This window comes from Tursiops truncatus, chromosome 16 (genome assembly GCF_011762595.2).
Source record: "Tursiops truncatus isolate mTurTru1 chromosome 16, mTurTru1.mat.Y, whole genome shotgun sequence".
NCBI classification, from domain to species: domain Eukaryota; kingdom Metazoa; phylum Chordata; class Mammalia; order Artiodactyla; family Delphinidae; genus Tursiops; species Tursiops truncatus.
Genome location: NC_047049.1, coordinates 81,438,843 through 81,466,538, shown reverse-complemented (window position 1 = coordinate 81,466,538; position 27,696 = coordinate 81,438,843). Strand labels below are relative to the sequence as shown.

The following is a 27,696-nucleotide window of genomic DNA, read 5'->3' as shown; positions in this document are numbered from 1 at the left end:
TTCCAGAGACAGCTGAGGTCACGTGACTACGTCACAAACTGTGGAACCAAACAGGTTAACCTGCATTCGGTCTAACAAACGTTCTCTGGAGAAGCTTAGACGCTCCAGTGGTGCTTTGTTTTGAACCAGGTTGGGAGCGCATTGTCTGTCCTTCCTTCCTAGACCCCATAGCAAAGACCTCCCACCGGGACTGGTATGCCACAGTGGCAGGACCTGCGCGGACAGGGGTCCCTGCAGCCACGGGATGCAGGGAGGCCACCTGCCTCCCAGCCTCTGCCAGGCCTGTGCTGGCCGCCCCTCCCCTGCGAACCTCGCACTGGGCCCCTTCCTGGTCACCAGTAATGGCCAGCTTCTCAATGAGCCCGTCCAGTGGGGACCCGCCGGCCCTCAGACCCAGGGAGGTACGGTGCCTGGTGAGGTCAGTCCACATCCCATCCAAGGGTGAGGTCCGGGTCCCTGCAGGGTTTCCTAATCAGTGCTGCCTGTCCCTCTGTCCTCCTCCTGGAAAGGGAAGAGATGCTGCTTTCAACCTGAGAGCTGGTGCAGTCGCCGCAGCCTCCGCTAGAACCCAGCTGAACTGCTGTCCCCTCAGTCATTTCTCAGAAACCAGGTGGCCACCGTCTTGAGTTCAGAGCACTGAGATGGTGTAATTTCTCTGTAATCACTTGGCGATGTGAAGTCACCTGCTACTGGTCACGGCAGCGCCTCTTGTGTTCAATCAGAATGACACACAGCCCGGGAGAGGGCGGAGCGCCAGGCTGGGGGACAGGCACGACGTGTCTGACGGCAGAGGCACTTGCAATACAACTAAACCCTCACGGGGGGGGACCAGGCCTCCGTCCACGTGTCTACCAGTCAACACTTTTAGCTGAATCCCTCTTCTAAACTGCTCACGGGCTCATGGTGCTAGACAGTCGAGATCGTGTACGGGGGATTATACGAGAAATCAAGACTCAAAAAAGGAGCCTGGATTTGTGTCCCTGACCTTTTCAACAAACTCACGTATTAACAAAGAGTCAACATCTAAATAGACTTTTATTTTTTCTCTTTTACTTATTTGGACAGAAAAGAAAATTCATCAGCTTTCATTAGAGTCTCCCTAAGCGTTGGAGACGCGTTAAACTCGGAAATAGTGGACCTTGTAGAAAAGCATCACAAATTAAAAATAGATTTCTCCACGTGGTAAAAGTGCTTCCAATCCAATTAAAGGACACGGCGAAGGTGTGTTGAGACGCGATTTAAAATTTGGCCTACGATCCGTGGCAGCGGATTAAAACCACAGGCGAGGTGACCGTCATGACCCCGGGGACAGAAATGTGAGTTGGGAGCATGCCGCCAGCAACACTTGTAATTAACTGAGTGACAAGGAAGAACGTCCCAAAGCCTGAGTAGAGTAGGTTTGCATCTGTAAAAATAAGGGGGCGACATAAACTGGGTCGAAGGGGGATCACGTAACTCTAGGAATGACTTGCTTCTTATCTGCGGGGACAGCCAGACCAGCCGACCACCCTGGCCGAGGTCTCCCAGGGAGACCTGTGGACCTCGGTTCAGAAAAGGCCCAAGTGTTCTGGGCAGTAAGCAAAGCCCTTGCTGCCAGCTGCTCGTCACGTAGGCCTTTCTGGCTGGCGGTGAGCAGGCCCCGGGCCCGCGGGAATCAGGCCCAGCCAAGCTGGTACAGGCGGGTTTGCCAATGCCCACCACAGCGCTCTGAGGGGTGCTGTGAGGCTGGCAGACGCCGCCCGGTGACCATGCGAGGGACAGAGTTAGCCAGTGGTCATCCGCAGAGACATTCTGGTGTCTCAGCCATGCTGTGTGTTTTCCAGAACAGGTAGTTCTGCTAATGGTGACAGAGCTCAAGGCCCGCAGGCCCCCGTGCTCTGATGGAGGCGAGATGGCCTCTCTGGCCCAGGTCTAGGCCTGTGATCATATGCGAGGAGCCACGACGGGGTGGGGTGAGAGGGGGAGGGCAGAAAAGAAGAGGGATATCTCCTTTTACAGAAGATTTGAAGCAACAGTAAGAAAATAACCTGAAGACATATTTAAAAACAAAAAGCAGCCTCACACTTCGCTGTCATCCTATCGCCGTTGTCCCTTTCTCCCTGTCCACCAGCCACGCAGGGATGGGCAGGAAGGCCGCGTGGACGTATCAGAGGGCCCCGCTCCCCACGCCGTCACTGCCTTTTAATGGCGCCGGGTTGTGTTTCTTCTTCTACGAGCCCCGTTCTAAGCTGCCTGCGCGGGGCAAACGCTGGAAAACCCTCCGGGCTCCCACACACACCTGAGCGGTCCCAGCTGCGCAGAGCCCACCCGGCTCGCTTCCCGCCCCCTGCAGGCACGGCGAGACGCGGACCATGTCACGGATGTCTCTCCACCTTCACCAAGCAGAGCGCGCTCCGGCTCATCTCATCCCATCCCTGGCGCCCCTGGTGGCAGCAGCCCTCCCAGGTCCCCTGTGCTAAGTGGGCTCTCCCGCGGCCTCCGGGGGGTCGTGAGGGTGCCCTCCATGGCCCCCCGCTGGTGGCACGGAGGGTCTGGTTCAGGGCCACACCTGCCGGGTGCTCGCTGCGAGGCGGTGGCCGCTCTCCGGAGGGAGGCCGTGCTCTTCTTTGCGTGGAAAGCGGGATGACGCCATCCTCTGACCAGGTCCGTCCTGGTCCCTCCAGAGGCCCCGAGCACCCCTCCCGGGCCGCAGCCCCACGCAGGGCGTCTCCGGGTCTCTGGCCGGCGGGTCGGACGTCAGGCTCCCCCTCCCCTCCCTGGACCTGGTCCTTACCTAACCTGGGCCACGCCCCCGGCATCAGAGGCTCGGAGAAGTGTCCTCCAGGCCCAGCAGCTCTCGCACGAGTCTCTCCCCGAACTGGGCCCGGCTGTACCTCTTCACGTGGTAGGCCTCCGACATCTTGTACAGGATGTAGGCGTTATTGATGGCAATGCTTACGGCAAACCAGAACACCTGTTGCCAGGTCTTGTTTGGTTTATGAGAAATGAAATACCTACGAGGACAGAACGGCAAGAAAGACTGGCTCAGACGGTGCCCAGGGACCCGGTGCAGGAGAGACATCCCCAAAAGGCCTCATCGGGGTCAGCGAGATGCTGCAGGGGACGCGGCGTGGGAATCCGGCTGTGGGGAGGGGCAGCCTCTCGCTGAGGCTCGGTCACGTGACCCGTACTTGAACGTGCAAACAACCCCTATCAAAGATCAGGTGGGAGGAGGCAGGTCACCACAGGGGACACCGAGACCAGGAGCCGGGCCTCTGCGGTGCAGCCCGGAGCTCTGGCGGGAACCGGGCCTAGGGGCTCCCCTGCTCGCCGAGGGCCCTGCGCAACTGCGGCACAGCCCAAGCCATCTCGCGCCGCGTCCGCCCGCAGCTCTGTGCGTGTCTCTTCACCACGCCCGCCTGCCCTCAATGGAGGCCTCCTCTGCCCCGAGGCGGAGGACGGCGCTCCCCCCGGACCGCCAACTCAGAACCCATCCCTGCACCGCGCCCTCCGTCTGCACGTGTGTCTCTGCACCCCGGGGGCCAGGAGCCTCGGCACCACCAAGACGCCGAGCCAGGGCGGCCACGGATGTCCATTCGCTCAATCGTGCCGATTCCCCTGGAGCCACTGCGCAGGCCCGCGAGGTGCCAAGCACGCTGCAGGCTCCGCGGAGCCCGTCCAGTGACTCCGTGGGCAACGGGGCTCCCTCTTACACCCGGGCTTTCCCAGGGACCCAGGTCCACGTGCTGCCCTCCCCGCCCATAAGCAGCCCCGGGAGACGTCCGTGGCCCTCAAGGAGGGCTGAGAAAATGCCCACCACCTTTGGGGTTAGTGCAACCCTGTTTCAGGCTGTGAGGCTCAGGCCCAGTCATTTCATAGGCAGACCGAGGTTCAAGGGCAATCACTTTTTCCCTCCTGTTGTGGACACAGGAGCTCGCCCCGAGACAGCAGGGGGCCGTGTACATGCACACCGTGCGGGCACTTGACGACGACCCCACACCTGAGACCGCGCCCGCACGCGAAAGAGCTCCGTAACCAGTGCCGGAAAACACGCGGCCTGGCCCGACGGCGCCCAGGGCCCAGAGGGTGTGGGGTGAAGGCCAGCGGCTGGGCCGGGGGGGAGGGTCAGAGAGGGCACTGGTGCAGGAGGTGGGGGGCTGGGCGGGCCAGGCCGCGGGCCCAGGATTTTCTCTCTCGGGCTCTCCCGTTGACAGCTCTGAACCTGGGGAGGCTGACCGCCCAGCAGCCGCTCTGCTCTCGGCGGCGAGGCCTCCCGTGCCGGGCGCCGGCTCACTTACTTGCTGTACTTGTCATCGTACTTGCAGATGTAGCTGAGGTGGGCGGCGAAGGCCTCCACGGCCAGGGGGCAGGGGATCTCCCCACTCCTCCTCTTGATGATCACTCCTGCGGGAAACAGACGGGACATCCCCTCTGAGCCGCCCCCCGCAGACCCCCGTGCAAAATGCGCCCCTCCCCCCTGCCTGCTCGTCAAATAGACGGCAGGGGACGAGATGGAGGAAAACCACCACCAACACCACCACTGCAGCTTCAGGGGAGTGCAGGACACCAGGCCACGACAGGGCCACGGCACGGGCCACAGCAGGGGAGGAGATGGAGGGGAACCACCACCAACACCGCCACCGCAGCTTCAGGGGAGTGCGGGACACCGGGCCACGGCAGGGCCACGGCACGGGGGCACGGCATGGGCCATGGCATGGGCCACAGCAGGGGAGGAGATGGAGGGGAACCACCACCAACACCGCCACCGCAGCTTCAGGGGAGTGCGGGACACCGGGCCACGGCACGGGCCACGGCAGGGCCCGCTGCACCCGATGGGGCCTTGAGAGCAGAAGGGGAGCTCAGGACCCACCTTCCCCCTCCCTCCCTCCCTCCCCCGGGCTTCAACCCCTCCCTCCAGGGTCTGAGCGGGGTGGGAGGAGGTGGCCACCAAGGTCAGGGAGCCGGGGGTCCCTTCCACCTGCCCCACTGCCCCCATCAAGGCAGAGGGTGGCACTAGAGGCTCAGGAGAGGCAGGAGCTGCCCCGACCCCAGGCTCTTCCACGCCTCGCGCCGCGCACAGAGTGCTTCACACCCAGCCGCCCCTGGCGCTCCCTCTCTCACACGCTTTCAAACGCCTCTTCCTCCCAAATACACGTGGAACCGCGTCCCAGGGCCACTCGCCAAGGTCACGGCAAGATTCAAACGGCCCACTGACCGGGCATGAGAAGCAAGAGGTCATCAGTCCTCTTCAGCCTGCTGCCCAACAACCTGTTTTCCAAGACCTGCCCCGCCCACCTGGGTGGACGTCCACTGCGCCCACGGAGGTGACGCGGGGGCGGGAAGGACGCTCCTGCGAGCGAGGTCGGGATTACAGAGCGCTTCCTCCGCGCAGCCCGCCCCCATCCCCACTGCCCGCAGAACAGCGCCATTCAAAGGGCTGTGGGTTTTCAGCACCACTTAAGTAGGCGTAACTGAAGCAAAAATGGTCACACGGGTCCACGTGCTGAGGCTGAGCCCTGAGCCGGGATCTTTTTTGTCTCCCACCCCGCTCCCCCAGTACTGAATTTTTGCACTGAAGAAGCACCTGGACATCTTGTGAGAGACTGAGAAGCCAGGCCCCGCCCCTAGAGCTGTGGTCTGGGGACGCCCGGGGCAGGACCCGGGCAACACACTTCCTAAAACCTCCAAAGCTCAGAGGATCTCCGTGCCCAGCCAGAGGGTCCTGGGCCCTGGTTGCTTAGGGATCCTTCCCCCACTCAGAGAGACGTTCTATGGTCGGGTGATGCAGCCGCACGTGCATCCTCCAAGGCTGGGCTCCTGCCCAGAGGGTCCTGGGCCCTGGTTGCTTAGGGATCCTTTTCCCACTCAGAGAGACGTTCCATGGTCGGGTGATGCAGACGCACGTGCATCCTCCAAGGCTGGGCTCCTGCCTCCAAGGAGGGCTGTGTCTCTGCAGCACCCTTCCTGAGGGGACCTGTGCTGGTGTCTTTGCTCACCACCCCACCCGACCTCAAGTCCAAGTGGGCAAACACCCCAGTTTCACACCCCGGCCCAGGCACATGGCCTTGGGAGGTTTCCCACCTCCAGCTCCATTTTAATTTGCCCGACTTTCGACCACAGCCTCCTCTGGGACTAAGGAGGCGCCTGTAGGGCTCCCCAGAGTCCACATGTGTATGAGCAGATCAGACCATCCCATAAGGAAATAAAACCCCTTCCGTTCTTTTCCCAGAGGAAGAGGACAACTCACTCCGAGTCACCAGGGCTCCCAGCGGGTCAGGCCCACTGTCCGAGGGCCTCGGCCAGCACCGTGCCCCTGGGGCTCCCCGCCTGCAGCTCCGGCTGCCGCCTTCTGCACAGCCAGGGCCGCCGCTGTCCCAGCACACCCAGCCATGCCGGGCCTGCTTTCCTTCTCCGTTTCCCTCCCATCCCTTCGAATGTTTTAACTCAGCATGAGGATTGCAGCTGGAAATCTCAGGGGACTGGTTACAAAATCCAGGTGTGCGTCAGTCTCTGAGCATTTCCCCAAGTTCATAAACCAGTCCACGCTCCTCTCTGCTGACGTTTTGGATTTTAGATACTATTCGAGCTGGAAAGGGTAAGACTGCTGTCCTATAGTATCCTTTTCTGAGGACTGAAAAGCTTTAGACATTGGAAGTACTGACAAGAGGTGATGTGACATTTACTGTGTCCCCTGGCATCATAACCAGGAATGCCGTGCTCTCCTGGGTGCACCTGTACATTTCCAGCTGTGTGGGGGACCCTCTGCGCACAGCTTCATTCCACGTGTCTACCTCTGTGACACTGTAGGTCCACGTGGGCCTATGAGAGAACCACGCTGTCTTCATGTTCCAGTGAGTTCTGTCTTCTGCCTTCCCCAGGCTTTTTCTGGCTGGGCTGACCTTCTTTCCGTCCTTCTGTAAGTCTGAATGAATGAGCCAAGACCTGACTCACAGACCCATGCAGACATTCCACACTCACATTAGCCTCATGGAAACTGAACCCTAAGTGGGCAAAGACGGAGATGGCAACGAGACGGTAGACTCAACATGGATTCTAGAAGAAACGCAAAAGGATGTGGTTCTCAACGGGGATGTCCCTGGATGAATGAAAGCCTGCATGTGCTCACCATCTCTGAAAGAGGGCTCATTTCCCCTTAGAACCTGGAGTAAAGAATAATAAATCAATCCCTAAAATGTTCATAACTAGTTACATGTTTGCTAAAATTCGAAATTCTGCTCATGTTCTAGAAGAGCAAATACGGTCACGGTAGAAGACGGTATAAAGCTGAGATGCAGCCTCTAGAATACAGGAGACTTTGTCATCTGGGTGACGTGTAAAGTAAGTAGGGAATAAAAGAATTATCTGATAAATGGTGCAGGTACACAGGTGGGGCTGCTTGGTCAACCGACCTTTGCCACTTAACGAAAAAAAAACATCGTAGCAGCCCGACTGGTGCCGTGACCAAAATAAATTCCAAGTGGATGGTTGCGAAGAGCGCAAAATCACCCTATGAAACAACCAGGTGAACCGCACTTGCCTGGCCTTGGGACACAGCCGGGGCTTTTAGGCATGAGAGCAAATAACATGATCAACAGCTGTGCCTATGCGGAAATGAAAAACGCTTTTGATGTTAAAATTACTGGCCATAAATAAAAGCAAAAGGAAAACAAACGAAGAAAAATGTCTGCTATAGGCATAAAATCTGCTTTCAATTTCGGAAGACACATACCTCCAATGAAAAATTGACAAGAACATGAAGAAAGCATTGAAAATTAGCTGAAAACACAGGAAAAGATGTTCAATCCCACCAACAGTCACTGCAATTATATTTAAAATTCTGCAGCATTTTCAGCCATCATATTGACAAATTTAGAAAAGAAAAAAACTAGTGTTGATAAAGCAGGAGGAATAACCCACTGCAACGGCAGTAAGTACAGCCTTTTGGCAACACAGCATCGAGAGCCTTAAAAACGTTCAGACCCTTTGGCCCAGCCGTCCAACTTTTAGATTTACCTGGAGGAAGTGATCAAAGATGTACCTGAAGATTTACATGTGAAGATCTTCACTACATCATTCTTCATATTATGAAAAAAGGATCATTCATAGGGGCCAAGATAAAGAAATTATGATACATCTAAGGATGGAATACGAGGTGCTTTTTATTATTATTATTTTTTGCAGGCCTCTCACCGTTGTGGCCTCTCCCGTTGCGGAGCACAGGCTCCGGACGCGCAGGCTCAGTGGCCATGGCTCACGGGTCCAGCTGCTCCATGGCATGTGGGATCTTCCTGGACCGGGGCACGAACCCGTGTCTCCTTCATCGGCAGGCGGATTCCCAACCACTGCGCCACCAGGGAAGCCCACGAGGTGCTTTTTAAAAATTATGCCTTTGAAGTACACAGAAAGGAATACTACCTCCTTCATTAAGAAACGAGGCCCTAGGATGTGGGCCAGGAGAAGGACTCCCGGTGGGGCGCGTGCCGGCCACATGGCCTCCACTCTGAGCCCCCTGGGCCGCACCCAGGGTCTCCTCTCACCCGCCGGGCTCCCAGTGTCCACAGGCCCTGGGGGTGCCCAGGGGCCTGGCGGTGGGGGTCAGTCTGTGGCCAGGCTGTGGACACACTCCATGGAATTTTCAAGGGCGAGTAGGATTGGGGACTGCATGATGTATAATAGAGTACGTACTTTAGAAAACTACCACGGAATTGAACACAAATACCAGTTGCGGCGTATTTAAAAATCCCCCCTCCCAATTTTCTCATCTAGCCTCAACAGCCTCCCGCCTCCTTCCCTTGGGGCCTGATTTAAGGGTTCTCAGGTGTGTCATCTTCAGTCCTAGTGCAGGCTTCTCCCTAACCTCCCCAGGTGCGGTCTTTTCTCTGCTACCTCATTTCACCCAGCTCAGACAGGTGCGAAGTCCTTGCTTCGGGACATCGTTTCAGAGACTATCATTTAACATAACTTGGTGGGAAGCAGCTCCCATGCCCTACACCCAAACCTGTTCCTAGAGACACTCTGGCCCCAAGGCCCGAACCGTAAGAGAGCCGAAGTCCAATTCAAACTGGCATTCAGCTGACAAGGTCAATTCCAAACCTCTCCTCTAAGTGCCCTTGACACAGCACTCGAGGGGGGAGCGCTTTCTCCACCCCCTACACGTAAGTAGGGTCACGACACCCACGTGCTTGAGTCCCTCGATTGCAATCCCCACTGAAAAGTAACAACTTAGGTGTGTGGGGGGGGTGAAGGATGGGAATAAATGAACAAGAGGCACGAAATACACACCCACATACCACATACACGCACACATACCACATACACGCACACATACCACGCACACGCAGACACACACACACATCGCACACCCCTGAGCTCCTTGGCAGTGTTCCTTCAATAGAGAAGAGGAAAGATGGCTTAATGTAAAGGAACACAAGGGACTTTTCAAATACACTACGCAACGATAAATATTTTTGTAAAGGGTCCCTTTGTCACTGCAATTTCCTTTTCTGTTGTTTAATCGTGTTTGAGCTGTAGGTTACCTTAAATATAGGCTCCTTGCTAAATGAATCCCCTTGTTAGCAATGGATTTTAAATCCCAAGGAAAATCAATGATACCAGCTGAACCCCCCAAAAACCCAACGCTAGCGATTAACTTCTAAGGAAGACATTTCAAAGATAAGAATGGTTGACTATTCCCCCGCCTCCCATCAGAACAGATTTTTCACAGAATCCTAGATGATGATCGTGTAAATACCGTTCAAATGGAGCCTATTAATCACACCGCGTACGACCTGGGGGACCTGCAAATGCCAGCCTCATGGCTTCTGTTGACGGCTGGCAAGTCCCAGGCAGCGGACAGCCTGCGGGCCCAGGAAGCGCTTGCCGTCCCGTGAAGGGCAGCAGCCGTCACCCTGCGGTCCAGAGCCGAAGAGGGGCAGGGGTCACCCGACGCCAGAGCTCACCCACACCCCTGCCCCAGCGCCCACTGTGTGCCCACCTTGCTGCACGGGCGAGTAGGCATTGGTCAGGAAGCGGAAGTGCCCCTTGTTGTACCAGCAGATCAGGGACATGCTCCCCTTCGTTCGGATGCTGTGCTGGCCCCGGGCGGGCGGCAAGGCCGGGCTGTTCAACATGGAGGGCGGCAGGCCGGTACAGTCACTCTTCCTGGGGCTGAGCAGCCCGCAGCAGTAGATCCCTGCGGGGACACGGACCGCATGGCCTCAAGGCGGCTCCCCCCGACCCCCCGGGCTCGGCCCTCCGGGGCCCCCTAGAAGAGATGGTGAAGTCCGGGGGCTTTCATCCCAGATGTGCCACCGCCCCCAACTTCCGGACGTACTAAGATCGCAGGGAAGAGCTAACGCAAGCAGGGCGTCGGCAGTAACAACGGCAGCTCTCGCGGCCAGAGGGCTGGCTACCTGCCAGCACAGGGCTGAGCCCGAGGACCCAACCTCCCACCTGCTTCTAAAAACTTCTGAGCACATGCGATGCACCAGAACTGCAGGCTCCCGGCTGGGCGGGCAGAGAGGGACATCATTAGCACAGATCTGTCTGCCATCTAAGCCTGACCCAGCTAATCACCCTGCCCCCTCACCAAGACTCGCTGGGCACCCGGGCAGCCCCGGTCCCGTGCAGCCAAGTGAAAGGCAGAGGAGGCAGGGAGTCCTCACAGGACACGCGCGCTACACGGGGTCCTGCCCGTGCTGTACACCAGGCCCCTGGGGGCGGGGCTTCCCTGGGGCGGGGCTTCCTGGGGGCGGGGCTTCCTGGGGGGCCTCAACGCGCCCAGCACCTTCCACGGGGCAGGAGACCCTCCAGGCAGAGACCAGCAGGAACAAGGAGGCTTCTCTAAATTCCGCCGGGACTCAAGGTCTTTCCCAGCCCTCCCTGCTCGTGGTCTCCGGCTCTCCCTGAGCCCAGGAAGCCGTGGGGAAGCCCGCCCCTCCCCACACCCGCGGGGAGGGGGACGTGAAGGGGCACTTTGACTGACGGCCCGCGAGCAGTCCGCCCCTCCGGGCTCACTGACACTATGGGCACATGTCCCAGGCCCATGCGCTCCTCTCCACTGCATCCCCCCCAATGCTGAAAGGACCGCTGATGACTTCCTGTCTTCCTTGCCGCCCCAGGAGCAGCAGTGGGTGAAGAATAACACCTGCGGGGGGGTGAGGGGGGCAGGCCCCGTCTTGCTGCCAGAAAAAAGAGGGCTCCCTGCGGCTCCCATCTCTACAGATCCAACTACCCAGACTCCGCTGGCCTTGAGATTTAAGAAGAACGTGTCTTCCAAACAGGGAAGAGGATTAGACGAATGGGGATAACGTTTTAAATCGCCCATCGGGCTCGGTGAACCCACCCACCCAAAGGGCAGCCGCATTCTCCTAACAGGGGAGGAAGGGAATCAGCAGCCCACGAGTTTACTTATGCAAACAGCCAATCTTGCGTGAGCATCCCTCCTGGCTGTTGTTTACAGAGCCGTCTCCGTGCGCCCAGGAGGGACAGCCGGACTCTCAGCTGGGGCTCCTGTCTTCAACCCCGGCCGCCCTGCCCGTTAGACGCCCCTGGGGGCACCAGGCCAGACAAGGCAGTCAGAGTCCCTGCGGATGGGGGGCAGCCATCCGTGAGCAACGTGGAGACAACCTCCCCGTGTGTCAGTCATCACAGGGGAAGCCCAGGAGGTCGTGTGGGAGGGCTCACAGCCTCAGATGCTTCTAACAAACAGGCGAAGAAATCTGTCTGCTCTCGGAAAACTTCAAATTCCATGTCTAATTATTTTCTTCCCACTGGAAGATTCTCCTCCATCCTCCGCTAATTCCCCGTGTGGGGAGGGCCCAGGCCAGCGGCCCAGCTCTCAGGGAAGCCTCTGGCGTCCTCACTCAGCACCCCACCAGCCCACATGCTGCAAGCGGGTCCTGACTACGTCATGCGGCTCTTGGCCCAGGAGGCAGGGACACCCATGGTGTGGGGCAGGGAGCGGGCCTGCAGGGCACACGGATGCTGTGGGGGGCAGTTCTGGGAACCCCGGCGGCCATGCACATGACACTCACCCTGGGACCCGCACGAGCGGGCCAGCGGGTCACCCCACGCTCTGACACGGGCACCCATTGTGCTGGGTTAAAGTGCGTCAGCGCCAGTTTTCTCCAACTTGACTCCACGGCCCCTCTTCACATAGTCTGACCTCTCCACACGGAATTCTCTCAACAATTAAGCCCTGAGCCCCGTTGGGACCAGCCTTACAGATGAGTAAGACGCAGCCCAGGCCGGCAAGAGCACAGGGTCCAGGCTGAGGCCGTAGGTCGGAAGCTGTGGGCTCCCCATTACTTAAGAGGGTTTTTCTTTTTTTCTTTTTTTTGGCTGCGTCAGGTCTTAGTTGTGGCACACAGGCTTCTCTCTAGTTGCAGCATGCAGCCTCTCTAGTTGAGGTATGTGGGCTCAGTAGCTGTGCATGGGTTTAGCTGCCCTGCAGCAGGTGGGATCTTAGTTCCCCGACCAGGGACTGAACCCACATCCCCTGCATTGGAAGGCGGATTCCTTACCACTGGACCAGCAGGGAAGTCCAGAGGAGGTTTGGTTTTAAGGGCAGACATCAGATCTGTTGCTAAGCAACAGGTCTGCAATTCCAGCGTTTGGAGTAGCTGAGTGGGGGCTTTCTGTGTTTCTCCCGAGTGGACTGGATATAAATCCCAGATGTAGGATGAAGTGAAGGCAGATACAACCTGCCATGGGGCTTCCTGACTCGGCCCAGGTCTGTCTCTATAGCCCCATTTCTGCCAGAGCCCTGGAAGGCTTGCCCAGTCTTTGCAACAAACGAACCGGGCATCTTAGCACTGAGGGGAACTAACACCTTTCTGAGGCCCGTTGTACTGCTGCCTGTATTAATGCACACAATTCTCTGCCCAGCTGGAAGGGGCCACGTTACAGACTGGGGTGGGGAGTTCAGACCTCCTAAGAGTCTTAGTAGGAGCTGTGCCTTGGTGCTGCGGATTTAACGTTTGTGTCCGCTGCACCCCAAATTCCTATGCCGAAAACCTAATGCCTGAAGTGATGGTATTTGGAGGTGGGTCTTTGGGAGGTGCTTAGGTCATGAGGGTGGAGCCCTCATGAATGGGATTAGTGCCCTCATAAAAGAGGCCCTACAGAGCTCCCTAGTCCCTTCCACCATGTGAAGACACAGGGAGAAGTCTGCAACCTGGAAGAGGGCCCTCACCTGACCACACTGGCACCCCGATCTTGGACATCCAGCCTCCAGAACTGTGAGCAGTGAATTCCTATTTATAGGAACTATAAAAAGGATTTATAGGGTGGTCTATAAACCACCCACTCTGTGGTACTTTGTTATAGCAGCCCGAATGGACTAAAACCCTAGGAGGACTCCTTGGATAGCCATGGCCTTACCACAAAGGACACAAAGAGATGTGCCCGGAAGACCTGAACTGACCTGTCCCCCAGACCACGAGTCTGGTCTCCCTCCAGACCTCCAGTGCCCAGCAGGGTGCAGGCAGCCGGCAGGTTGGCATGACCTGTCCCCCCGGGGGCGGGCCCCCCCGCCCGGCATCCTGTGCTCTGTGCTGCCCGCCACACGCCTGCGTCCCCAGCCTTGCCCACCACTTCTTGGGGGTGGGGGACTGCGCTCAGACTCGCTCCCCACTTGCCAAACCTTGCTTTTCAAACTCCTCAAACAGGGTCAGGCTGGTGATGCTGGGCCCCGTGAAGATGATGTAGTTCTTCCCAGCCGCGGTCCGGCACAGGCTCCTGGCCACCATGCTGTGCAGCTGTGGCTTGTTCTTCAGCGCGTCCAGCCCATCAGGGCCCCCGCCTTCCTTCAGGTGGACGTAAATCTGCATCAGAAACACACAAGGGTCAGTGAGCTCACAGAAAGGTCGGGCAGGGGTCCAACCATTCTGGAAGCACAGGCTTCCGTCTCCAGGCCGGGTGTGTGGGAAAGCCACTCCTCCCCAGGCTTCCGGTTCCACAGTCCCCACTGATCCCAGCATCTCCGTGGCCCACAGAGGCCACCAGTCACTCCCAAGGCTGCCCATCAGCTGGTGCCTCAGCCCCAGACTCTGCAATTTAGAAATGTCAAGGTAAAGAAGGGAAAGGTCAAACTGTTACAAGTAATGAATCTGGCAGCTGGGATCAAAAGCAAACACATCCCCCCATTCTGAAGCACAGGAGTCAGTTCACAGTAAACAGAAGTAAAGGCTACTTCACCTGTAAGAGATAAACATATCCGTGCACATTCTGTTTGAATACAGCTTTTTAATTCACAGAGCACATCCACAATTACCCCCTTACTCTTTACAGTAATCACCGTGTGGGCAGAAGGGGTAATATTGACTTCGTACTGCAGAGGAGGGGACAGGATCAGGGATTTAAAACTCACCTGATGTCCCAGGACCAGCAAGGATATGCTGCAACTAGTACACAATAATTTTAAATTCTGTCCGTGAACATCCTCGAGGAACATCATCTAAGAGGTGGGTGCAGGAAGTGGGAACGGAGTCAAGAAGCGTGTGGTCCTCCCTACGGCTGACTGAGCCACGCAGAATTATCATATGGGTATTAACCACTGACCTCCTTCAGGGAGAACAGCTCTTCTCATGGAATGTTCTGGGTGCCTTTGCTGGCAGCGGTTCACAGACAGTGTGCCCGTCACACTGATCAGGGACCCTGACTGTCCTCCGAGGCACAGAATTGCTGAGTGCAGGCCCGTCCGTGCAGACTGAGCACAGCCGAGGGCGGGCACAGGGAGGACCGGCAAGACCACGGTACCGCCCTCGGGCAAACGACTGCGGACAATCATTCGCAAAATACAGTGTCTCGGGTTCCTGAGGCAGACGAACAGCAGGCGGTGTAGGTCCTTCTCTAAAAGCAGCTCATCCTCGAAGGCTAATTCTGTCCCAAATACTCAGCTGAGACGTCCCCAGGGAGGACCGACTTGCCCGCAGCCCAGCAGGCAACAGCGGGATCACGCAGCAGGACCCCAGCAGTTCATATTGGGGTCTTTACGCCTTCACCACCTCATTCCCAGGAGGAACCTCTCTGATAGAGAGTAAAACACAGACACAGAGAAGCCAATCGTCTTGGCCACGTGTCACGTGAGGTTGCGACCGAGCAAGGACATTTCCTCAGAACCCGCCTGCTCTCCTTCAGCAAAGCCCAGTCCTGCGGCTCCCACCATGGGTTCTGCACCAAGGCCAGCTCTGACTCACGGCCCCTCCCAGGTATCCTGAACTGCTGGCACTGCCACACTGGGCACTGTGTCCCCAAACCTACCTGGGGACAGTTAGTTTTGTCCCGTGTGTCCCTCGAAAAGCAATCATCTGGCTACACACACCAGGATTCTCACCAGGGAATAGAAGGTGTGCTGCTGGAAACTCTCAGGCCAACCCTGATGACACCCCATGTGGCTTCCAAAGTCCCCTGAGAGACGGGCAGACCATGGCATACCCGGCCCGAGGCAGGCAATATGTCATAGGATGAAATGCAATTCCTACAACCAAGTTCAAAAACTTAACTGCATCTAGTACAGGATGCAAAAAACGTGACTTAGCAAGAATATTTTTGGAAAACAAACACTAAACCCTTGGAGATGGCCAACTGCAGGCCTCAGATACCATGACTGGCCTAAGTGATCATGACCCACATTAAAAACCAGGGTGGTGAGCATCTCATCCTTCCCTGGTCAGGCGTAAAGAGAAGGGTGGTGGTCGGCATGTTAGTTTGCTAGGGCTGCCATGACAAAGAACCACAGAGGAGCACAGAGGACTCCAAGAACTTTGCTTTGGCTAGAGAGCTGTGTCATGGAATGATGAAGAGCTTTCTAAGGCAAAACCAAGATGAATGTATACAAACAGAAAACAGATCTGCAAGCATCAGAGCCCTTACTAACACCCAGAGCTGTCCAAACACTGAATGGGTGGCCTCAGAGAGGCTCCAGGACAAGCTGGTGGCCGCTCGGGCATACAGGGGCTGTATGCCAGTGTCGGAGGACGGTTCAGAACCACACGGATGCCAAGTTCAGATGCCCCAACAAAGCGGCACATAAGACCCTGGAGCCAGCAAGGCTAAACGTGGCCATCGCAGGGCGGGCGACACCTGAAGCGTAACCTTGCCCTGCGTCAGTCCTAACAGCAAAGGGTGTCGGAGTCTGAATTCAGAGAACACCGCTGCTCTCCCGGATCTAATAATACCCTGGAGAGAATCACGTCTTTCTCACCAACCGCCTTCCCAGCTGAGGCACTGCGTGAGCCAGGGCCTTATAAACTCATTTCCAGCAATAAAGCCAGTGTTTTGGAAGGTGGGTTATCCAGGCTCCCGGATATGAGATGCTTTCAAAACATCACCCCACCTGGATTTCCAGACCCGACTCAGCTGCACAGACTGGTGTCCTCCCCCGTCCCGCCCCCGCCCTCTTTGGAAGCGTGGATGTCCTCGGGGTCGGCGGGTGGGGAAGGGGTAGCACGCAGGGGCGGTGAGGACCTGCCACAGTCCCTGTTGGGACAATGCTTGGAAGGGAACCGGGGCGCCCGGTCAGGGGACAGTGGATCCCTCACACGGCCCCGAGACACTGGCCGCTTCTGCTCATCACAAGACATGCACCAGGGTATGTGAGCCAGGAACTGAAGGCAAGGGAGGACCGTCCCGTCTCAGACTCACCCATCAGGGCAGAAGAGGGCCGAGGCGCCAGCTCCCACTTAGCAGTGATGTGCAGCCCTCCCCAGGACCCAGAGCTGCGAGACATCCCCTGAGGTCGTGTCTCAAAGTACCTCCCCTACTTGCCAGGCCACGGGCAAGGTGACGCGTGCCCCCTTCAGGGCAAACGTCGTCACTCCGCAAAACAGTGTGGCGTCAGGACTGCGTTGTGACTTTCGTGGGCCCTTTTGCTTCCACGGGCCTCTTCCTCCATGAGAAAGTATTTGAAATTATATTTTACAAGTGCATTGGCATACAGAGAAGTATTACACGTCGAAGCACTTCCTGCAACTTACAAGTTCGTTATTTTGTCCCTTCTGATTTTAAGAGAAACAGAAACACCGTCGCAGGCCCCTGAAGTGCTGTGGGCCTCGGCACTGATCCCGTCGTGCTGTGGAGCCGTCGGCCCCGGGGGGGCGGGCGAGGGAGGAACACACGAAGGCCGTGAAGCGGTGGCCCGGGCGGCAGGTGGTGCGGGCAGGATGCGCAGGCCCCGGCGTGGTGGTGCTGAGGGCCGTCCGGGCAGCAGCCACGCACAGAGGAAGGTGGAAAGAGGAGACGGTCGGGCGGGCAGATACAGGGGAAGAGTCGGCGCCTGTGGGTGCCAGGGGCTGAGCCGGGCCCCTGGGCCGCCAGCATTGGGGGGCGGGCCGCGGAGGAGGGGCTCACAGGGAGGCGTCGGGGGGATGGGGGGGAGGGCACCCGGAAGAGGAGGGAGGGCTCAGGAAGGCCCAACAGCCCGGCTGGAAAGCAGTGACCGGGGGGGACACCCGAGGACGCTGGTGACTCCTCCAAGGCCACGGGGCTCGACGCAGAACTGAAACAGAAATTCTGTTTCTAACTACACGTTATTTAAAATCCGGTCTAAAGGACGATTTCGACCTTCACACACACAACTGTCCTCTCCTCACGCAGCTTGTTCAGTATTTCTGGACAGATATCCACACTCAAAGGTAGACACGCTGTGCACTTGCCGCCTCTTTTCTGCTGGGTCACGAGTCACCACAGCCAAGTGGCTTATACAGCACCCGCTGGCACTCCGGCTCTGCAGGGCACCGTCAAGGTTCTGCTCAGGGAACTTCGGGGCTGCAATCAATCAGCATCGCTGGCTGTGTGCGCCCCGTCCCCTGCTGGCCGAGCCGGGGGGGCTCTCAGCTCCTAGAGGCCCTTGCCCTCTCCCCCCAGGGGCCCCTCCATCCTCAGAGTCGGCAGTGGAGACTCTCCCTTGGGTTGAGTCCCTCCTGTGCTGCGCGTCCCTTCGCCAAGGAGAGCCCTGTTCCTTTTAAAGGCTCCCCTCGTTAGGTCAGGTCCACCTGGGATCATTTCCTTCTTAAAGTCAGCGGGTTTAGGACCATAATTATACCCGCAAAATCAAATTCCCTCCACAGCAACACCTAGATCAGCGTTTGAGTGAAGAGCTGGGGCCATTACACGGGGGCAGGAATCTGCGGGCGTCTTCGATTCCACCTGCCACCCACGGGGGCACAGCGTTTCAACAGCCGCGTGCCTATGCACCTGACGGACCCAAACACCACGGCTGATGAAGGCAACGCTCCCCCATCTCAGTAATAAACCCAGCAGGGTGCTGATGATGTCATAAAGTTGTTGATGTAAAAGTAAAGTGGATGATGTCAACTTTATTCCCTGAAAATAGACTGATTCCATGTACAACGTACGGAGACCAGCAGTGAGACCTCCCTACCCAAACACCCCACACGGGTGAGGGTTTGGGAGTGTTCATCACTGCTGGGAACGCTGCCTTGGTACAATCTTTGTGTGCGCGTGTGCGTGTGTGCATGCGCGTGCGTGTGTGTGTGTGTGTGTGCATGTGCACGTGTGTGCGCGTGCGTGTGTGTGCGTGCGTGCGTGTGCATGTGCATGTAGATACGTTGACTATACCCTTAAATGGCTATTTTTATATGTTGCAAGTATAGATAATTTGAGATTTTTGTTTTGCATGCTAAACGCTCAAGCCAATTTAATAAAAAAAGACAAACTAAATATAATTATAGAAGAGCCCCCCCATCAGGGTTACCCGAGCATAGGCCCACGTGGAACTCGTATCTACTCCCGAGACAGCCCCACCTCAGTTAGCGCTTGTTAATATGCACTGCATTAAGCCCACACCTGGAGGTGATGACAGCCTCTTCGCTGGGATAACACATTTCTCCAAAAGCCATGACGTGTGGTGGTGTTACAGGACCATCTCAGATGACTTAGCTTCGTATGCCCACACAGGCAAGTCTGAACACTGGCGTTTCCCCAGATTCCAGCCAGTCCCTTCCCAAGGAGTAGACACTCAGCTGCTGCATCAGGAGAAGGGGAGAGGTATGGGGTCAGACGTCTCCCTGTTCCTATTAGGAAATCTGGAAGAAGCCTGAGGCCAAAAAGTGGCACCAATAGGAGTCCAAGGAGGGTCTTGAATTATGGCACTCGTGCTAGAAGGTAAGGTGAGTTTATGTTTAAAGTGAATATAGGGCTTCCCTGGTGGCGCAGTGGTTGAGGGTCCACCTGCTGATGCAGGGGACACAGGTTCGTGCTCCGGTCCGGGAAGATCCCACATGCCGCAGAGCGGCTGGGCCCGTGAGCCATGGCCGCTGAGCCTGCGCGTCCGGAGCCTGTGCTCCACAACGGGAGAGGCCACAGCAGTGAGAGGCCTGCGTACCGCAAATAATAATAATAATAAAGTGAATATAAAATAGGATTTAAATAGGGACTTCCCTGGCGGTCCTGTGGTTAAGCCTTCGCCTTCCAATGCAGGGGGTGCGAGTTCGATCCCTGGTCGGGGAGCTAAGATCCCACATACCTCGGGGCCAAAAATACCAAAACATAAAACAGAAGCAGTATTGTAACAAATTCAATAAAGACTTTAAAAATGGTCCATGTCAAAAAGTCTTTAAAAATATATATATGTGATCTACAAAAATAGTAACCTCAAAAGTCCCAGCTGAGGGGCACGGTTTCCAATGAAGTGTTAAACTGGGCAGTCAAAAGGCTACACAAGGACTCAACCTGCCTGACCAGCGCCGCTGGGTCAGCCTGGTCCAGCTCCCACTGGTCTGGGTTTGCTTTGACTGAATAACTTTAGCTGGTCTAAGATGTGAACCTGTAACCCTGAGTTGGATGAATGAATCTATGACTCTATGAAAACAGTCATAAGCTCCCATGGAATCTTACCCCAACTACACGCCATTGCTCCAACTGCTGAAGACAGGCGGCCGATCGTGTGCAGATTTGAAAGCCCTCCTTAGACAATCCCATCACACCCCGACAGAGGCAGCCCCACTGAGCACCCCCACACACCCATACACCGCGCTGGCGGCCAAGGAAACGCCACACACCTAAGTGTGTAATTGCTGCCTCGTTGGCTTTTCAAACGTTCTCTCTCTCCGTCCACGCACGCAGAGAGCACCGTCACTGTACAACAGCCCCTCCTCCAGCAGGGAGGGGCACGGGGGGACTCCCATCACGGCGTAAAACGGAATGTGCAGTTGAGACCGTTCCCCTCTGAGCTACAAGCTCGTTTGACAAGTGTCGTTAGGGCAGAAAAATGCATCTTTCAGTTGCCAAGCTTTTCACTTTTCCTGCAAAAAAGTTCTTCTTCCTCCTAGGATTTATTAACTTTTTCATATACAGATTTAGAAAGAGAAGGAAGAAAATTTATTGATATATGATGTCATACGGTATTACATTTTGCCCCAGGATGTTTTTACTAATGTGTATTTTTTATTGACATCGTAACAGAAAGAATCTTAGGAAACATGGAGTACAGCGGTAATGCCTTGGGAGATGCCTGCACCACGTGACTGTCTATCTTAGCCCTACTTCTGAAATGCCCCAAGACCTCGCGAGGTGGGACCTAGTTCATCACCGCCTCCCCCAAAAGAACACTGGTGACAGCTGCCGTCACGGATGGACTCAAGGGTCATGAAGATGCACCAGCTGACGCCTCCACTAAGCTGTCCCTGGGCTTTGCTGGTCTTGACCACTGGCCCTACTTCTCTCGCAGAACAGACGAGAATCGGGCTTTTCCATGGCTGGTGGAGGGCATACCTGGGGACGGGGAAGTCATTCGTCGGGGACTACGGTGCACAGAGCAGGTGTAGGCTGTAATCCCAGCAGTGGGGCAACAGCACAGGAGTGCAGGGGCCGCACTCATGGAAACCACGCGGAACAAGCACGTGGAGATGGGTGGGGCTGTCACCCATGCGGGGGGACGGCCACGCGTGAGAGCCATCAGGTTTAAAGGATGCTCACTCCTCTCACGAGGAACGGAGTCTGCCACCAGGAGACGATGAGGGCAGAAGCCCTGGATTCGATGGGCAAAGCCTCTGCCATTTAGCGGCTTATGTGATTTGGGGCCAGTTACTTAATTGCTCTGAGCCTTGATTTCCTCATTTGTAAGGATAGTACTACTCTCTGTACCTCACAAGGCCACTGTCTTTACGTGTGAGTCGTGTGCACGGAAGTGATTTTTTTTTTTTATGGCAAAGCTTCATATCTGTGCTGTAGTCTCTAGATACATGGGGCTGTTTTAATTTAAATTCGCTGAAATTAAGTACAATGAAAAACTCAGTTCCTCAGTCACACTGGTCAGGTACGCAGCAGGCACATGTGGCTAGTGGCTGCCGTGGTGGAGCCCACGGGTACAGGACGTTCCATCCTCACGGGAAGTTCCACTGGACGTGCTGCCTTACGCCATCCTTGGCTCACCAGCCTGGTTTTCCAGCAAAGTCTCCATGCCATCACCTTGTGGATGGTTTTTACTACCAGTGTTTTCTCAGGTCACCTCTCGCCACGACCACGGCCAGGAAGGGCTTGTGCACTGAGACCATTCTCTACCCCGTCTTCTCCAGCACCTTCAGTACTACAGGCCCTTACAAGAACCTTGCTTTGTTTTATCCCAAAGCTCAAATAATCGGTGAGTCCATCTTTCAAAATGACGGATTGCGGAGGAAACTCTAATTCGAAAACATACATGCACCCCAATGTTCAGAGCAGCTCTATTTACAACAGCCAAGACATGGAAGCAACCTAAATGTCCATCGACAGATGAATGGATAAAGAAGAGGTTGTACCTATATACAATGGAATACTACTCAGGGACTTCCCTGGTGGTGCAGTGGTTAAGAATCCGCCTGCCAATGAAGGGGACACGGGTTCGAGCCCTGGTCCAGGAAGATCCCACATGCCGCGCAACAACTAAGCCTGTGCACCACAACTACTGAGCCTGTGCTCTAGAGCCCACGAGCCACAACTACTGAGACCACGAGCCACAACTACTGAAGCCTGCACGCCTAGAGCCCACGCTCTGCAACAAGAGAAGCCACAGCAATGAGAAGCCCACGCACCACAACAAAGAGCAGCCCCCGGTCGCCACAACTGGAGAAAGCCCGCACGCAGTAACGAACACCCAATGCAGCCAAAAATAAATAAATAAATTTTTAAAAAAAGAATGCTTTCTTAAAAAAGAAAAAAAAGAAATACTACTCAGCCATAAAGAAGAATGAAATAATGCCATTTGCAGCAACATGGATGGACCTAGAGATTATCATACTAAGTGAAGTAAGTCAGACAGAGAAAGACAAATATCATATGATGTTGCTTATATATGGAATCTAAAAAAATGATACAAATGAACTTATTTACAAAATAGAAAGAGACTCACAGACATAGAAAACAAACTTATGGTTACCAAAGGGGAAAGAGGGGGAGGGATAAATTAGGGATAAATTATACACACTACTATATATAAAATAGATAAACAACAGGGACCGACTGTATGGCACAGGGAGCTACATTCAATATATTGTAATAAACCATAACAGAAAAGAATATGAAAAAGAAGAGATATATAAAGGAATCACTTTGCTGTGCTAACACAACATTGTAAATCAACCAACTATACTTCAATAAAAAACAACATTGTAAATCAACCAACTATACTTCAATAAAAAACAACAACGGATTGGAGGAGAAGGTGGCTCTGCACCCCTCACGTGAGTGTAGCTCCTTGGGGAGAGGGCCAGGGTTTCATCTGATCCAGTTAGTGCCTGAGGCACCTACACGGCACCTACATCCTTTACTGTCTCTCCTTCCCTATACGGTAAGAAGGGCTGGGCAAACTAAACCGTTCCACAGCATGAGGAAGGGATTAGCGCTCAGCCACTTGCTCAAGGACACTCAGGTCTGTGACAGATGTCCTGTGCCCCGGCCAGTTCCATCCTGGGACACAGCCACATTCAACCTGGACAGGATTGAAGCCAGCATCCCGGCCACTGCACAATTAAACAGATGGGTATATGCGCTGCCCAGGTTTTGATTCCACAAGCAAAATTCACTCTTGTTAATTAATTCCATTCTGAGCCTCATTTTTCAAGCTAATCCGGTTAGTTTTAGGTCAGGAGCAATTCACTGGTACACAAAAAAATTAAAAGTCAAATAAGAAAAAAAAAAAAACCTTCAGTGCAAAATCCTCAAGTTCTTTCAATATAAAAAGCACGTCTCAAAATAAGGGAGATCAGTGACAATTTGAGGCTAGAACATCAATCACACAACAATCAAGTTGGGTAAGAAACAGAGACTTGGTTTTTGTCTCAAGGGAGAAAAGTTATCTCCCTGGGGACAGACCATACCCTAGTGGTCCAGAGGGTGGGCTCCGGGGTTGGGAAGGCTGGGTTTAATCCCAGGTCGGTCCCTTTAGGCTGAGACTTCGGACGAGGTAGCGAATCCCTCTGGGCTTTGGCTTCCTTACCGTGAAACAGAGGCAGGAGCACCCCTACCTCCCAAGACGGCTGTGAACAGAAAATGAGCACTGCACATAGAGTGCTTAGTTGTGGAGCCTGGCCCGCCGCAAGCGCTCCACGGATGCAAACTGTCATTTTCTGAACTGCAGAAGCAGCTCATAATCTACTGATTAGACTGAAGGGAGGAAAAGGCTCCCAGAGCAGCTGGTCCAGCCACACCAACTGTGCGGCCCCTCACAGATGCTCCCAGGGTCTCCCGGACACCGCCGGTGATGTGCACGGGGTCAGGCGGCAGGGTCCCCTGGCCTGGGGGCTCCATTTGGCTTCCGGCTTCTGAAGCCCAGTGTCTCTGGTGTAGGTGCACTCACTGAGCGGTAGGACCACGCTCGCCATTTAGAACGGCTCTGCCCCCGCTCGGCACCCAGCACTCAACCCTCTAGAGACTGTCCAGTTGTCCTCTGCAGGCAGAGCACCGGCCCTTAACTAAAGCTCCCGCACGGGCCTCCCAGGCCTCTGGTCTGTGCCCCACTCTGCCCAGTGCTCTCCCAGCCGCCACCTCCGGCACGGGGACCCTGGGTCTCACACTGCAGAGGCAGGCAGCCTATTTCAACACATTCAAATGGGAGAATTCGGCGCTTTTGACGATACCAGCTTTTTTTTTCATTAGTAGACTCTTTTCTTTCTTCCCCAAAGAGTCTCAGGGCTGCACATAACCACCGTAGGTCAACACAGCATTAACTAAACTGTGCTCCTTTTCCCCACTTTATTCTCAATCTTTCTGACATGGTAGAGACAGAACAGTCTCTACAGAGACAGTTTCCTCCTGTGCCCATGGAAGGGTCACAGGCTTCCAAGGTGAGTGACCTCAGTGTCGCAGACTAAGAGCCCACGGACGCCCGGTGACACGGCTTCCCCTGAAACTGGACATGCCCTCTTCTGTGCAAACCCCTCCTTGCACCCCTCAGCTCACTGGGAGCCATGGACGAGGGCACAGGCGGGGACCTCAGCTCACAGGCGGCACGGGCCGGAGGGCCTGCTGGGGTCGGGCAGCTCTCGGCAGGCCTGTGACTCACCGAGAACATTCTCTCCAGTGTACCACGTGCCTCTGATCTGGAAACGGCGGTGGGTTTGCAAAAAGAAGGCATCAGCCGCGGTCTCAGAGCACAGAGCTTTGTACCCGAGGAGCAAGCGCGTCTCGGGATGGTCAGAGCCTCACGTCACCAGTGATTCCCCCACCTGCTCGTTCCACTGCCGTCAAAACCTGGGGTCACAAAGCCTAAAGATCCTCCAGGGGACCCGCGACAAGTACTCCAGGCCGTGGGCGCCTCCGTCAGCCTCGAGGATTCTCCACTGTGGACAGAAACGCCGCCGATCACCTGATTCTCCTGAAATGGACACTTCAAAGGCGAGTCACAGAAACGCTCCGATGGGTGTCAAAGACGCCCGCCCGTGTTTGAAAGAAGATACTGCATGGGCACGCACTGGCCCCGAGCCGGGTCACCGGGTGTCTCCTCTCCCTCCCTGAAGGGGTCCTGGGAGCGGAGACCACGGAGTAGGGGGCCGGCCAGCCCTGTGGCTCACATCCCTGCCTCCATCTATCATCGCCTGGAGATCTGGGGTAAATGACTCCATCTCTTCGGTTTTCCCAGGTGTAAAGTAAGGACAGCAAGACGCCTGTCAAGGTTGCATCCTCTCAGTGGCCATGCTCAGGGCTGGCCTGTGGCGAGTGACACTGGCTCTCACCTGTCAACCTCAATCCCTGCCTGCACGGTCCACCTTCCCCTCTGGGGCACCCGGGAGCCTTTCTTAGCCCCACAGGCGCCACCCTACAGCCTCACAACATTCCACACACCCCTCACACGCAGGTCACACTGTACTCAGGGATATTTTTTAACTTGCTTTTTTATTGAAGTGTAGTTGACTTACAGTGCTGTGTTCATTTCTGCTGTACAGCACAGCGACTCAGTTACACACATATAGACATTCTTGTTCATACTCTTTTCCACGATGGTTTATCACAGGATACTGAATACGGTTCCCTGTGCTGTACAGTAGGACCCTGTTGTTTACCCATTCTATATGTAATAGTGTGTACCTGCTGACCCCAAACTCCCAGTCCTTTCCTCCCCCACCCTCCCTCCCCCTTGGCAACCACAAGTCTGTTCCCCGTGTCTGTGAGGCTGTTTCTGTTTCATAGATGACGTCAGTTGTGTCCCACTTTAGACTCCACATATAAGTGATATCATAGGGTATCTGTCTTTCTCTGTCTGTCTTACTTCACTTAGCATGATCATCTCTAGGCCCATCCCTGTTGCTGCAGCTGGCATTATTTCACTCTTTTTTATGGCTGAGTAGTATTCCATTGTATCTATTACTCATGAATATTTTTCATACTTCCATCTCTCCTATGAGGAAGGCCATTAGGGCTCCATTCACTTCTGGGTCTTCAGTGCTGAGCACAACGCTAATCCCATAAAGTGTGGTTGGAAAACAACCTGCACTTAGGTTTTCCTTTGTAGACGTCTTGTTTTCCCATCTATTTTGTAAACTCCTTGATTATAGGGATGTCTCTGACTTCAGAAGAAAAAAAAAAAAGCTGGCAAGCCCCTTAGGCTCTAGAGAGGGAAGGCTGAAGAAGCCGTGGTCCCTGCCCTCTAGGAAGCCAGGGAGCCTCAGACACAAACAGGCTGTGTGAGTTAGGTGGTAGCGGAAATCCCTCTGCAGTGGAACCAACGGGATGGAGACAGAGATACAGAGAGAGGTCTATCCATCTATCCATCTAGCAAGAGATAGAGGTATTTATTTCAAGAAACTGATTGTGTGATTACGGAGGTTCGTTAAGTCCAAAATCTGCACGACAGCCTGGCAGGCTGGAGACCCAGGGCAGAGCTGCAGTTCGTATCCAAGGCCGTCTGCTGGCAGAACTGCCTCTCCTTTCAGTGAGGTCAGGCTTTTTCTACTTAGGCCTTCAACTGATTGGATGAGGCCCACCCACACGAGGGAGGGCACTCTGCTTTACTCAAAGTCCACTGATCTAAATGTTAACGTCGTCTAAAAATACCTCCCCCGGGACATCCAGAATAGTGTTCGACCAAATATCTGGGTGCTGTGGCCCAGCCAAATTGGCACGAAACTACCCATCACGCCCTCCGAGCCCTGCTAACGTCAGAGGGTAAAGCCAGAAAGGCCGGGTCAGAAAAGAGGTGAAGCAGAGCAGGCATTCACGGGCACCCCGCAACCGCCCCCTCCCCCTCCCCCCCCACACCAGAGCCACCTGACAACAGACTGCCCGAGAACACTACACGTGACTGCAAGCACCTCTCCTGCACGGAACGCAGACGGCCCGCGCTGGGACCAAAGGCCGAGCACATACCCTGTCCCGGCCACTCACCTGCCCGTAACTAGGAGTCCCAAAGGCACAGCAGGGAGAGCAGCCTGACCAGGGGGAGTGGGACCAGAGTTGAACATTCAACCAGACCAAGTGCCAGGTGACCCCGCCTCCGAGCTCCGGAAGCAACCATAGTGTATGCGGAGGATGCCTTTGCTCGGGGGGAATTCACGCTTTCTGTGTGATCGTGTATCATCCCGCGGCTAAGAGAGATGCTCCCGGCTGTTGGGGTTGATGAAACAGTTCTGGAGATGGATCGTGATGACGGCTGCACAACACTGTGATGTATTTAATGCCACTTAAAGGTAAATTCCACGTTACGTACATTTCACCACAATAAAAAAAAAAAGATACGCTCCTTCAGGATAGGCCCACAAGATACAATACAAATTTCATCCCTCAAAGTCCTCGAATGAGTTTGCCAGATTACCTCAGACTTGTGGCCCCAGTCCTACAGGCAGCAGTCTCCTCCCCAGGGCAGTGTGGCTGGCCTCATTTGATTGTTCCTCGGCCCTGAGCACTGCAGGCTGCCATCGTCACATGCTGATTCGGTATTCAGCGTTCGGTGCAGGGGGAGACCCCAAGGTAGACACCTTGGACCCGAGGGCTCTTGTGGTGAGTAGGCCTGCAGGGAAGCTCTACAAGCGCCAAGTGGGGGACCAGCCCCACCGCGACCAAGGCCTCTCGTACAAGATTCTGGAAGGAGGGCTGGAGGAGAGCACTGAGGACAGACAAGGCAACGCCACCTCATCACGCGGGACAGCGTCTCCACATGGGTGTGAGTCTGCAGTGACTGCACCTCCTCTGATGGCTTCTTCCTCCTGGAAGAAATCCCTCCCTCCCTCTTGCACCCCCAGAAGTGAAACACATTAACTCCTTCATTTTCAGGGTGACACAGTT

At 55.3% G+C, this 27,696-nt stretch overlaps 1 protein-coding gene across 1 annotated transcript in view; it reads right to left on the bottom strand.

Annotated features, from left to right (window-relative positions):
• Positions 1–1,027: 1,027 nt before the first annotated feature.
• Positions 1,028–27,696, bottom strand: part of PGBD5 (piggyBac transposable element derived 5) — an 89,386-nt gene continuing 62,717 nt past the window's right edge. The window contains exons 4-8 of the mRNA XM_033841862.2: positions 13,625–13,805; positions 9,974–10,171; positions 4,278–4,383; positions 2,774–2,993; positions 1,028–1,405 (exon numbers count right to left, since the gene is read on the bottom strand). Coding sequence (XP_033697753.1) covers positions 2,798–2,993; positions 4,278–4,383; positions 9,974–10,171; positions 13,625–13,805 — 681 coding nt within the window. The 3' untranslated portion in view covers positions 1,028–1,405; positions 2,774–2,797. The remainder of the gene's footprint in view (positions 1,406–2,773; positions 2,994–4,277; positions 4,384–9,973; positions 10,172–13,624; positions 13,806–27,696) is intronic.